Source organism: Salvelinus fontinalis, chromosome 3 (genome assembly GCF_029448725.1).
Source record: "Salvelinus fontinalis isolate EN_2023a chromosome 3, ASM2944872v1, whole genome shotgun sequence".
Lineage (NCBI taxonomy): Eukaryota > Metazoa > Chordata > Actinopteri > Salmoniformes > Salmonidae > Salvelinus > Salvelinus fontinalis.
In genome coordinates this window covers 11,025,177-11,037,782 of record NC_074667.1, presented here as the reverse complement: position 1 = coordinate 11,037,782, position 12,606 = coordinate 11,025,177, and the positions used below count along the sequence as shown (strand labels likewise).

Sequence of the window (12,606 nt, the reverse complement as noted above, 5' to 3'; positions counted from 1 at the left end):
TGTATGACACATGCCCATATTACTCACACACCTATCAGGGTAGAGATAGTAAAGAAATTCCGCCAATAACATATGGCAACGCCTTTCCATACACGTTTCTATTCGACAATCACAATGATTGACAGCGTCGTGTCAATCAGAATGTTGAAATATCCGTAATGCAAGCTTTATCAATACATTTAGGTGGTGGCCTGGTGGGCCTACGCCGAAAACAGTTAAGTTGATCGATCTATGTCGAGGGAGGAGAGCAGATTTGTTTTTATATGACAATTAAATATTCTTATGATTACTGTAAAATTTGTTGGCACCTTCAATTCTTGCATATTTTCTCAGAAAAAGTATATTTCAACCATAAAGTATGAAAGAGGCCTCTAGTGGTAGAGCCGGGGTGAAAGAGGCCTCTAGTGGCCAACTTCATTAGCTGATCCACATCACCAACAAACTATCATGGTCCAAACACACTAAGACAGTTGTGAAGAGGGCACAACAAAGCCTATTCCCCCTCAGGAGACTGAAAAGATTTGGCATGGGTCCTCAGATCCTCAAAAGGTTCTACAGCTACACCATCAAGAGCATCCTGACTGGTTGCATCACTGCCTGGTATGGCAACTGCTCAGCCTCCGACAGCTTCCTGGCACCCAGGACCTCTGTATCAGGCGGTGTCAGAGGAAGGCCCTAAAAATTCTTATAGACTCCAGACACCCTATTCATAGACTGTTCTCTCTACTGCCACACGGCAGTCGGTTACCAGAGCGCCAAGTCGATGTCCAAAAGGCTTCTTAACAGCTTCTGCCCCCAAGCCCTAAGACTCCTGAACAGCTAATCAAAGGGCTAACCAGACCCCTCTTTTACACTGCTGCTACTCTCGGTTTGTAATCTATGCATAGTTACTTTAACTCTACCTACATAAACATATTACCTCAACTAACCGGTGTCCCCGCACATTGACTCTGTACCGGTACCCCCTGCATATAGCCTCGCTTGTTATTTTTTTCTTAACTTCCTAAAGCATTGTTGGTTAAGGGCTTGTAAGTAAGAATTTCACTGTTTTATTCGGCGCATGTGATAAATACAATTTGATTTGATCCCTCCTGGTGACCAGTGGCAACCAGTCATTTAGGGCAGGTGACCTGTTTTGAGCCCGACATTTAAAAAGAAATAACAGGCTTGGCTATTTTGCATGCTATTTTGGCATTCATACTTGTTACATACAGTTTGCAAACAATGTAAAAATAAATAAATAAATAAATACACTACCATTCAAAAGTTTGGGGTCACTTAGAAATGTCCTTGTTTTTTAAAGAAAAGCACATTTTTTGTCCATTAAAATAACATCAAATTGATCAGAAATACAGTGTAGACATTTTTAATGTTGTAAATCACTATTGTAGCTGGAAACGGCTGATTTTTAAATGGAATATCTACATAGGCGTACAGAGGCCCATTATCAGCAACAATCACTCCTGTGTTCCAATGGCTCGTTGTGTTAGCTAATCCAAGTTTATAATTTTAAAAGGCTAATTGATCATTAGAAAGCCATTTGCAATTATGTTAGCACAGCTGAAAACTGTTGTTCTGATTAAAGCAGCAATAAAACTGTCCTTCTTTAGACTAGTTGAGTATTTGGAGCATCAGCATTTGTAAGTTCGATTACAGGCTCAAAATGGCCAGAAACAAAGCATTTTCTTCTGAAACTCATCAGTCTATTCTTGTTCTGAGAAATTAAGGCTATTCCATGCAAGAAATTGCCAAGAAACTGAAGATCTCGTACAACACTGTGTACTACTCCCTTCACAGAACAGTGCAAACTGGTCTAACCAGAATAGAACGAGTGGGAGACCCCGGTGCACAACTGAGCAAGAGGACAAGTACATTAGTGTCTAGTTTGAGAAACAGATGCCTCACAAGTTCCTCTGTCCAGTGTCTGTGTTCTTTTACCCATCTTAATATTTACTTTTTATTAGCCAGTCTGAGATATGGCTTTTTCTTTGCAACTCTGCCTAGAAGTCCAGCATCAAGGCCAGCATCCCGGAGTCACCTCTTCACTGTTGACGTTGAGACTGGTGTTTTGCGGGTACTATTTAATGAAGCTGCCAGTTGAAGACTTGTGAGGCGGCTGTTTCTCAAACTAGACACTGATGTACTTGTCCTCTTGCTCATATGTAGATATATATATATTTTTTTAAATCAGCCGTTTCCAGCTACAATAGTCATTTACAACATTAACAATGCCTACACTGTATTTCTGATCAATTTTATTTTACTTTAATGGACCAATTTTTTTGTTGCTTTTCTTTCAAAAACAAGAACATCTAAGTGACCCCAAACTTCTGAATGGTAGTGTATATCATTGAGTTAATAAAGCCGCATACAAACATGGTCTCTTTCTTGTTTTCTTGAGTAAGACAGCTCCAAAATGCAGGTGTTTCAGCCCAGCGCTTTCGGTGGTGGTGGAACAAGCCAGCAGAAAATAGAGAGTTGCGCTGTGATTGGCTCAGTGTTCTGTCACTCATGGGGAAACTACGTCACCGCAAAGTCTAAGGGGAGAACTCGAAAATTCTAGCTCTTTGGGTGCTGATATAGAGATACATTAGAAGTGTCCATTCAAGAAGGCTCAAGGTCATTGGCCACAGATAAAATTATGTAAAATCACAGTATATGTAGAGTAGCTTTGATTGGACTGATCTTGTCAACATCATACTTTCAAAATCTTTGCTAGCAGTCTATAAGGGCACAAGGCGAGACCCAAATGCAGACACAGGAGGCAGAGCTCCGATATTTATTATAACAAAGGGAGTAGGCAAAGGCAGGTCAGGGACAGGCGAGAGTTCATAAACCAGGTCAGAGTCTAAACAGTACCAGACGATAGGCAGTCTCAAGGTCAGGCCAGGCAGTGGTCAGAAACCAGATCCGAGTCCAAAAACAGTACGGAATAGCCAGGCTGGTGGTCAGGCATGCAGGTTTGGAGTCAGGACAGGCAAGGGTCGAAACCAGGCGGACTAGAAACAGAGACTGGGTAAAAAATAGGAGCAAGGAAAACCACTGGTTGACTTGGAAAACAAGATGAACTGATCGCAAATCGCAAATTCAACAATGAGTGGTTTGGAAGGAATTGAGCACAGCACAACAACGTGAGTCCAAAAATGTATTGTATGCTGCTGCATAAATGGTATACCAAGGAGATATGTATATTGTAGCTAAGAAAGTGTATGTTGTGTAGTAAACTGTTAGTAGCCCATGTGCCTCACACTAATAATTTGGTCCCTTTTCCCTTCTTTCGCCTACTGTTCTGACTTGGTGGTGCATGTGCACATGTAGCCTATAGCCTGTTTTAGAGAAATGTAATCATCAAATATTGTAAGAGGTTTCATTGTCTGCTTATATGGCCCCATTATTTATTCTTCGGTTCTGACTTGGTGTACTGGGAGAATACTGTAAGAATGGCCCATGTTCTGAAATCTGTCGCTGTACATTTCAAAAGTGCTTAACAAATAGTTATATTGACAGCGTCCGTACTAGCTCTCTCATTAAGGTCTTAATCGAAATGACGGATTGCCTCTTATCTGCTTGTTGTTCCCTTATGCCATAGTTTGTACATCGCAATTGTCAGTAGATACCACATTTGTTTAAACAAGTCAGCAATATCAGCTATGTTTTTTAAAAAGGCAGTAAATGAGGCTGAATTAACTGTTTCGCTGCCAGACAAGGCTCTGCTGATAGCCAGGTGTAGCAGTGGTACCTTTTTGGGGCAGCTTTATGTAGGCCCTAACAGTTTGTGGGCACCGTTTGTCACCGTTATAGTGCAATTAATGTATTGTTTAGTGGCTTTGATGGCATGCATACATATCTTTTTTTTTCCCCACCAGGATTTACATGCTAAAATCACCACCGCTGGTGACACTGTTGGAGTCATATCCAACCAGGTCATGAGGGATTCGAGAATGGGGCTGCAATGGATAGCTACTGTTTTATGGGCTCCTGACCAATTCTGCAATTTATTTATTTTTGTTGCACTGATCATAATGTTTCCGCCATCGTTTCCAATGACCGAAAAGAGCTTCTGGACATCAGAACAGCAATCACTAACCTTGATTTGGATGAAGATTTCTATTCTACTATTTCAACGAGTCAGACAGGACATACTGCTCAACTGGACCAGGCCCTTGTAAAATAAAAAAGACGGAGCAAGAGAGGCCGACGTGCAGGCACCCTGACAAAACTACGTCTGCGTGTACATAAACTGCCTCTACCCTCCTTCCTGTTGGCGAACGTACAATCACTGGAGAACAAACTGGGCGAGCTCCCTTCGAGACTAACCTATCACCGGGACCTGAAGAACTGTAAGATCTTATGTTTCTCAGAGTCGTGGCAAAACCAGGACATGGATAATATACATCTGACTGGTTGTTCTATGCATCAGCAGGACTGAACGGAAGTGTCTGGTAAGCTCAACGGGAGGGTGTGTGTCTCTTTGTTAACAGCTGGTGCACGATGTTGAATATTAAGGCGTTAGAATACCTCACGATGAGCTGTAGACCATACTATTTACCAAGAAAGTTTCTCTATATTTTTCGTAGCTGTCTGTTTACCACCACAAACTAAGACCGCACTGAACGAGCTGTATAGGGCCATAAGCAAACAAGATAATGCTCATCCAGAGGCGCACCCCCTAGTGGCAGGTGATTTGAATGCAGGAAAACTGAAATCCGTTTTTATCTAATTTCACCATGTCACCTGTGCAACTAGAGGCAAAAAAATGTGACAGTACTTACATATCCCGACCAGAAGCCATGGATTACAGGCAACAATTGCACTGAGCTAAAAGCTAGAGCTATCGCTAAAGGCTAGAGCTACCCTCCGACGAACCATGAAACACGCAAAGCGTTAATCCTACTATGCCGGATTTGATGCTTGTCGGATGTGGCAGGGCTTGCAAACTATCACAGATTACAAAGGGAACCCAGCCGCAAGCTGCCCAGTGATGCGAGCCTACCAGACGAGGTAAATGTCTTCTATGCTCGCTGCGAGACAAGCAACACTGAACCATGCATAGGAGCACCAGCTGTTCCGGACGACTGTGTGATCACGCTCTCCATAGCCGATGTGAGCAAGACCTTTAAACAGGTCAACATTCACAAGGCTGCAGGGCCAGATGGATTACCAGGACGCCTACTCTGACCACGCGCTGACCAGCATCTTCGCTGACATTTTCAACCTCTTCCTGATCCAGTCTGTAATATCTACATGTTTCTAGCAGACCACCATAGTTCCTGTGCCCAAGAACGCCAAGGTAAACTGTCTAAATGACTATTGCCCCGTAGCACTCACATCTGTAGCCATGAAATGGTTTGAAAGGCTGGTCATGGCTCACATCAATAACATCCTCCCTGGATCTTTCTGTTAAAGGTCCCCAAAGCACACACATTTCTGGGTCACTCCTCTTTTCAGTTCGCTGCAGCTAGCGACTGGAATGAGCTGCCAAAAACACTAAAATCTCTTCAGCCAGACTCAAACATGGACACTCTTACTGACAGTTCTTGCTGCTTCGCATGATGTATTGTTTCCTCTACCTTCTTGCCCTTTGTGCTGTTGTCTGTGCCCAATAATGTTTGTACCATGTTTTGTGCTGCTACCATGTTGTGCTGCTACCATGTTGTGTTTTCATGTGTTGCTGCCATGCTATGTTGTCTTATGTCTCTCTTTATGTAGTGTTGTTGTGTCTCTCTTGTCGTGATGTGTGTTTTGTCCTATATTTTAATTGTATTTTTAATCCCAGCACCCGTCCCCACAGGAGGCCTTTTGGTAGGCCGTCGTTGTAAATAAGATTTTGTTCTTAACTGACTTGCCTAGTAAAATAAAGGTTAAATAAAAATGTTAAAAAATCCAATTCGCATACCGCCCCAACAGATCCACAGATGACGCAATCGCTATTGCACTCCACACTACCCTCTCCGGCCTGGACAAGTGGAACACCTGTGAGAATGCCCTCCAAGGTCATCACTAAGCTAAGGACCCTGAGACTGAACACCTCCCTCTGCAACTAGATGCTGGACTTCCTGACGGGCTGGCCCCAGGTGGTGAGGGTAGTCAACAACACATCTGCCATGCTGACCCTCAATGCGAGGACCCCTCAGAGGTTGGTGCTTAGTCCCATCCTGTACTCCACATTCACCCATGACTGCGTGGCCGCGCACGACCCCAACACCAACATTAAGTTTGCTGACTACACAATGCTGGTGGGCCTGAATGACGATGATACAGTCTATAGGGAGGAGGTCAGAGACCTGGCTGTGTGGTTACCAGGACAACAACCTCTCCCTCAACGTCAGCAAGACAAAGGAGCTGATTGTGGACTACAGGAAACGGAGGGCCAAGCACGCCCTCATTCACAGACGGGCTGTACTGGAGCGGGTCGAGAGCTTTACATTCCATCACTAAGGATCTATCATGGTCCACATACCAACAGTCAAACTTCCTTTATATCATTTTTGGGCCTCCCGGGTGGCGCAGTGGTCTAGGGCACTGCATCGCAGTGCTAACTGCGCCACCAGAGTCTCTGGGTTCGCCCCCAGGCTCTGTCGCAGCCGGCCGCGACCGGGAGGTCCGTGGGGCGACGCACAATTGGACTAGCGTCGTCCGGGTTAGGGAGGGTTTGGCCGGTAGGGATTTCCTTGTCTCATCTCGCTCCAGCGACTCCTGTGGCGGGCTGGGCGCAGTGCGCGCTAACCAAGGGGGGCCAGGTGCACGGTGTTTCCTCCGACACATTGGTGCGGCTGGCTTCCGGGTTGGAGGCGCGCTGTGTTAAAGAAGCAGTGCGGCTTGGTTGGGTTGTGCTTCGGAGGACGCATGGCTTTCGACCTTCGTCTCTCCCGAGCCCGTACGGGAGTTGTAGCGATGAGACAAGATAGTAATTACTAGCGATTGGATACCACGAAAATTGGGGGGAAAAGGGGATAAAATTTTAAAAATATATTTTTTATTTTTTTATTTTTTTAACCATTTTAAAATTTCAACTAATGGGGTTGTGACGTCCCAAGGATCCCGGAGAGCACGGACCAACATAAAAGTAAGTATTTAGAATTGTTTTGCAAGAATTGACATTGCCAACAAACGGAAATATACTCCGAAGAAATACATTTACACAATATATAAAAAACAGCTCCTCCCTCGACATAGATCGATCTTCTCAGAAACTAAAGAAGATAGCATGCTACGGCCCACCACCTAATATGCATCATACTGTCTGTGGTCAAATGATTTTTTTAAGCTTTTGTGTATAAAATGAACATAAATTAGATTGATTATACTGTAAAAAGGGGAGAACTTTGTGCATTAGTTCAGTTACATTGTATTGAAATAACTCAAACAACATCCTAACCAACTGTTTGTAAAAACTGAAACAACTCAGCTTTCTAGTTCTTTCTGAGCTGCATACTACAATGTCATAAATACATAGACTGATGATATAATTACTGTTATAAATTGGGTGGTTTGAGCCCTGAATTCTGATTGGCTGAAAGCCATGGTATATCAGACCATATACCACGGGTATGACAAAATGTTTAGTTTTGCTGCTCTAATTACATTGGTAACCAGTTTATAATAGCAATAAGGTACCTCGGGGGTTTGTGATATGACCAATATACCACGGCTAAGGGCTGTGTCCAGGCACTCCGCATTGCGTCGTACATAAGAATAGCCGTGGTATATTGGCCATATACTACACCTCCTTGGGCCTTATTGCTTAACTATAGAGCATCGCCGTGACAAGAAAATGGTGGCAAGATGTTAGAGGTCTTCAGACGAAAGCGAAAGAAGCTGGCAAACACAAGTCAGCCAGGCGAGCTGCATGGTCTTGATCTGTGCTTATACATTGTGCCTAGAATGGCTCATTAGTCTCTAGAGTAGACAGACGGGTTGCTTCTCACATTGTACCAATGTTCCAGTTTTCAGCGTCAGTTTGGCATAGAGGAAAGGGCTGAGTTGGGACATCCGGCTTTCTTACGTAGCTGCCTTATCTGCTTATTGCCTTAGCATAAACATCTCCCGGACACAAAATAGTAGCTAGCAAGAGGTCATTTTTAATGATTGCATTTCGCAAGTGGCTAGTTTACATCAATTACCTTCACTAAAACCACTGCAAAAGTTTTGCCTGCAAACATTCTGTCTATCTCATGATTTGTCGGGAGAGGTGTCTGTCTGTCTGAAGAGGATTTTTTTTCTTCATTTTCCGTCATTAATCCCAGACCTAGTGCTGTTGCTGCCCTAGGTCTAGGATTTCCTTGACTAATGGCTCATCAATTCCTCAGATCCATCCGTAGCACACATAAGAGGAAGTTAAACTGATGTAGCAACCACATAGAAAATGCATGTCAGACAATTCATTTACAGACTGCACTCAGCCACACAATAGGCTAAATAGAAGTTATAGTTATACCTGGGTGGTAATCTGAAGCTATCCCTGTGTTTACTTTTTCTAGCACTGGCTGTGCTTTGAAGCATGGGAATTAAACCATCACTGATGCACTGCACAGATGCTCTTTATCCTTGACCTTAGACCTTACAGCAATCAAGAAGAAACTGGCTGAGCCAATAAGGTACCACCAGCATGAAGAGCAAAACGCACAGTACTGTACACCAGGGGAGGCTGCTGAGGGGAGGACAGCTCATAATAATGGCTGGAATGGAGCAAATGGAATGGCAGCAAACCATGTATTTGATAAAATTCCACCAATTCCGCTCCAGCCATTACAACAAGCCTGTCCTCCCCAATTAAGGTGCCACCAACCTCCAGTGCAATACAGACATCTGTCAGTGATCTCATGATCCAGTAGGGATCATGAGATCACTGACAGATGTCTGTGTTGGGCTACCGCTCTTCTGCATCCCAAACAATCGGACAGGTGTGTGGACCTCTCTTTATCCCATGATAATGCATGGAGTGGAAATAATGAATGAATGAATGATGGATGATAAATAATGTATGCCTAATACGATTTGACTACAACTTCCACTAGCCCCATAGGTTTGGTTGGCATTTCCTGGTCAGAAGGGCAGCCATATTTGATTCGATTATCTTGGCTCGGAGTAGTTAGCTAGCCAGTTGCAGTTGTTCTGAAAAAAATATATATTACACAGATTTTCCACGACAAAGGACAGCAATATTTTAAAGAATAACTGCTTAACCCAACCGTGCTTAGTCAACGATGAATCCCGAATAGTAAGTAACACTGTTGGTTAATGATGACAGCCTGTTTTTTTATGCTAGATAACGTTAGTCCGTTAACTTACCTGGATGGTTTACATCAAATAAGATACTTGTTTTGTCTTCTATGCAAATATGAGATCGATGACATAAGGTATGTTCTGTATCAACTCCGCTCTAGACATGTTTTATATTGAATGTTAGTAGGCATGTTAGGGTTTGTTTTTATGTTCTTAGCTACGTTCAAACGCCAGCTAGCATGAATGCTAACTAGCTACCCATAGGCTAACTAACTAGCTATTATCAGCTGGAAGCCAATTTAGCTAGCTAGTATCAGCTGGCTAGCTAAGTAACGTTAGCTAAATTAGCTAGTTAAAACGTCAACTGCTTCGTTGACTTTTTCAAATATGAACATGTGTAAAAAGTCAGCTGACCAATTTAACTTTAATTGCCCAATAATATAGCTAAATCTCGTTAACTATGTCAGTTGAAATCCAAGGCTACTTTGATTGTTGTGTGAAACAAATACAGTACATTTATTGACTGACTTTTGTCACAATAGTAGACAGAACTAACTACTGTGACAATTTGTTGCCTTGTGGTTTTTGACTTTCAACAAATAACGAATAATATATAGTAATATCTCCATGACAGTGGAATTGACATTTATTTAACCTGTGAAATATCTACTCCTTTCAGTGATTATTTATTCAAGCTGCTTCTGATTGGCGACTCTGGTGTTGGAAAGTCTTGCCTCCTCCTCCGATTTGCAGTAAGTAACTTTCCTCTGTCTAGGTGGATTTTTGCCATGTTGATATTTTGAATAATAATAGTTTGACATCCCAGGAACTTTACTGTACACTGAGCACCCATAGGAATTTTCTGTTTTTCTTATTTTCTCTTCAGGATGACACATACACAGAGAGCTATATTAGCACTATTGGAGTGGACTTCAAAATTAGGACCATAGAGTTAGATGGGAAGACCATCAAACTTCAGATTGTGAGTACCTGTGGCTGACATGACTTGATTGAGTCACAAGAACGGCAGAAGTGGAACATGGTGTTGGGTCTGACTTTGCTCTCATTGGCCCACAGTGGGACACAGCTGGACAGGAACGGTTCCGGACAATTACATCCAGTTACTACAGAGGAGCGCATGGCATTATTGTAGTGTACGATGTCACAGACCAGGTCAGTCCATCCCTTGTTCGCTTTACATTTTCTCCATAACAAGTTTACATAGCAGATAACCTTGTTCTCAAGCCTGTGTAAGTTAACAGTGTTTCAGTGTATCTGGTTACGCTGCCTATTGCATCGATTGTTGAGTTATCAACAGTTGTCTCCTCTCCTGTCACACCCCAGGAATCCTTCAATAACGTGAAACAGTGGCTACAGGAGATTGACCGTTACGCCAGTGAAAACGTGAACAAGCTGTTAGTAGGCAACAAATGTGACCTGACGACAAAGAAAGTGGTGGACTACACGACGGCCAAGGTAACGCTCTACCTGGTTACGGAATGAAAAATAACTATCTTTTTTGTTGTTGCATTTTTCAGTTGAATCTTTTCTCTCTCCCATTCTGTCCCCCACTCTTTTCTCGTCTCTTTGCCTCTTTCCTGGTGTGTATATGCCTCTCCCCTACTCACACCTTATTGTTGCCTCTCTCTCTTACTCCCCCTGTCTTTTTTTTCTTCTTCCTCCCTCAGGAATTTGCTGACAATTTAGGGATCCCCTTCTTGGAAGCTAGCGCCAAGAGCGCCACCAACGTGGAGCAGGCCTTCATGACCATGGCAGCTGAGATCAAGAAGAGAATGGGCCCTGGGGCCACAGCCGGAGGCTCGGAGAAGTCCAACGTCAAGATCCAGAGCACGCCAGTCAAGACATCCTCTGGAGGCTGCTGCTGAGGACCCTCAGCCCCCCGAACGCCATCCACTCAGACCCCTATCTACCAATCTCAAAAGTTACCTTGCTCCACAGGGAAAGGGAGAGAGAAATATGGTGAGAGTGACAGAGAGGGAAGACTGAGTGGCCTGGATTGTGTGTGCAGTTGCAATACCTGAAATATGTCCCCCCACCCCTAACAAGGTCAGCAATAGGATGGTAAGCCCATCCACACCCACAGAAACACACTAACATAATGTGGGATATTTTTACATATTACCAAAACATATACCTATCCAGAATAAGATGTGGCAACTTATCCAGACATTTTTAAGCAAGGTGATGAATATGAATAAACCTTGCCCAACTCTTTACTCCAGGTCTGGTAGTTAATAATACATTTTTCTACGATGGTTGTGTTCTCCTTATTTCACTGTGGATCTCAGCATGACTTTGGCCTGATCTCCTCAGAAGCTGAATTAGGAAGCACTCCCAATAAAGCGCATTATACATGTCGGCAGAACTGATTACTTTACCCATAATGCATCTCTAATGCAGTCATCATGACTTAGCACATCTGCTCACTGTAATCAACCCAAATTATTTAGAGGAAATATCATTCAATGTCATGTGGTCCAACTTCATAATGTTGCCCCAAATAATGTGCCAGTGCCTTTATGGCAGGATGTGTGTGTATACATATATATATATATATATGATATGCCCTTGGCACACTGCGTTGTTGGCATGTCCTTCCAGCCCTAAAGACCTTTTGTATGCCCAAGCTCTTATCTCTTATTTGGGTTTATTCTAATGCATTTTGTATGATACTAACATTAGTTAACATTCCTGTACAGACAGTAATTGTTCTGCTGACATACATAATAGCGCATGGAGACGTGCTACATTGAAAGTGTCAATGACATTTTTCCTCCGCCAGTGTCTCTCAACCAACAGCACAACAAAGTTTCACCAAACGATTAAAGAATTCTACCAACTGTATATATTTATACATATATGTAAGAACTGATTAGCTAAGCCTGTAGAGAAGCAAGTTCAATATATATGACATCATGAAAAGTAGCTGAACATTTTCATTTCGGCATGTGATTTGTGGCTGAGGACTTGACATTTTTGTGGCACAATGTCTATTAAACAATGAAGGAGATCTTTAATAAACCTTTGTCTTATTGGAATTCTTTCCTGATAGTTACACCTGTTCTGCATGCACATTTCACACTGAAATAGGCCTAGTCTCTGAAATGTGACAGACTTTGTGCTCCTGTCTCATAAGCTGAACGGTATGATCTTTGGCCCAGATTTCATTGTCTCCAGTAAAGGGTGCAGTTGTGCTGAACTTGAGACTTCCATACCCTAACCCTTACCTGACCTTAACCTAAAATTTGACTTCAATGGGGTGACGTCCCAAGGATCACGTTTAGACTTCTCCTCTCTTTTACCCAGCTCAACTACCTTTTTGTGCCCACCGGGGCCAAAACACAATATCTTACTTTTGAG

General features: G+C 43.0%; 1 protein-coding gene across 1 annotated transcript; it reads left to right on the top strand.

Annotated features, from left to right (window-relative positions):
- The first annotated feature begins 9,039 nt into the window (after nucleotides 1-9,039).
- LOC129838615 (ras-related protein ORAB-1) lies at nucleotides 9,040-12,267 on the top strand. Its single transcript, XM_055905709.1, has 6 exons — nucleotides 9,040-9,220; nucleotides 9,905-9,977; nucleotides 10,112-10,207; nucleotides 10,303-10,398; nucleotides 10,570-10,701; nucleotides 10,914-12,267. The coding sequence occupies exons 1-6, from the start codon at nucleotides 9,207-9,209 to the stop codon at nucleotides 11,109-11,111; spliced, it is 609 nt and encodes a 202-aa protein (XP_055761684.1). The 5' UTR covers nucleotides 9,040-9,206; the 3' UTR covers nucleotides 11,112-12,267.
- Nucleotides 12,268-12,606: the final 339 nt, after the last annotated feature.

What these genes read in the sequence shown, in the direction of transcription:
- LOC129838615 (XM_055905709.1), top strand. An exon ending in GCCTCCTCCTCCGATTTGCA is followed by an intron (nt 9,978 to 10,111) that starts GTAAGTAACTTT and finishes TTTTCTCTTCAG; the next exon opens with GATGACACATACACAGAGAG. An exon ending in TGGACTACACGACGGCCAAG is followed by an intron (nt 10,702 to 10,913) that starts GTAACGCTCTAC and finishes TTCCTCCCTCAG; the next exon opens with GAATTTGCTGACAATTTAGG.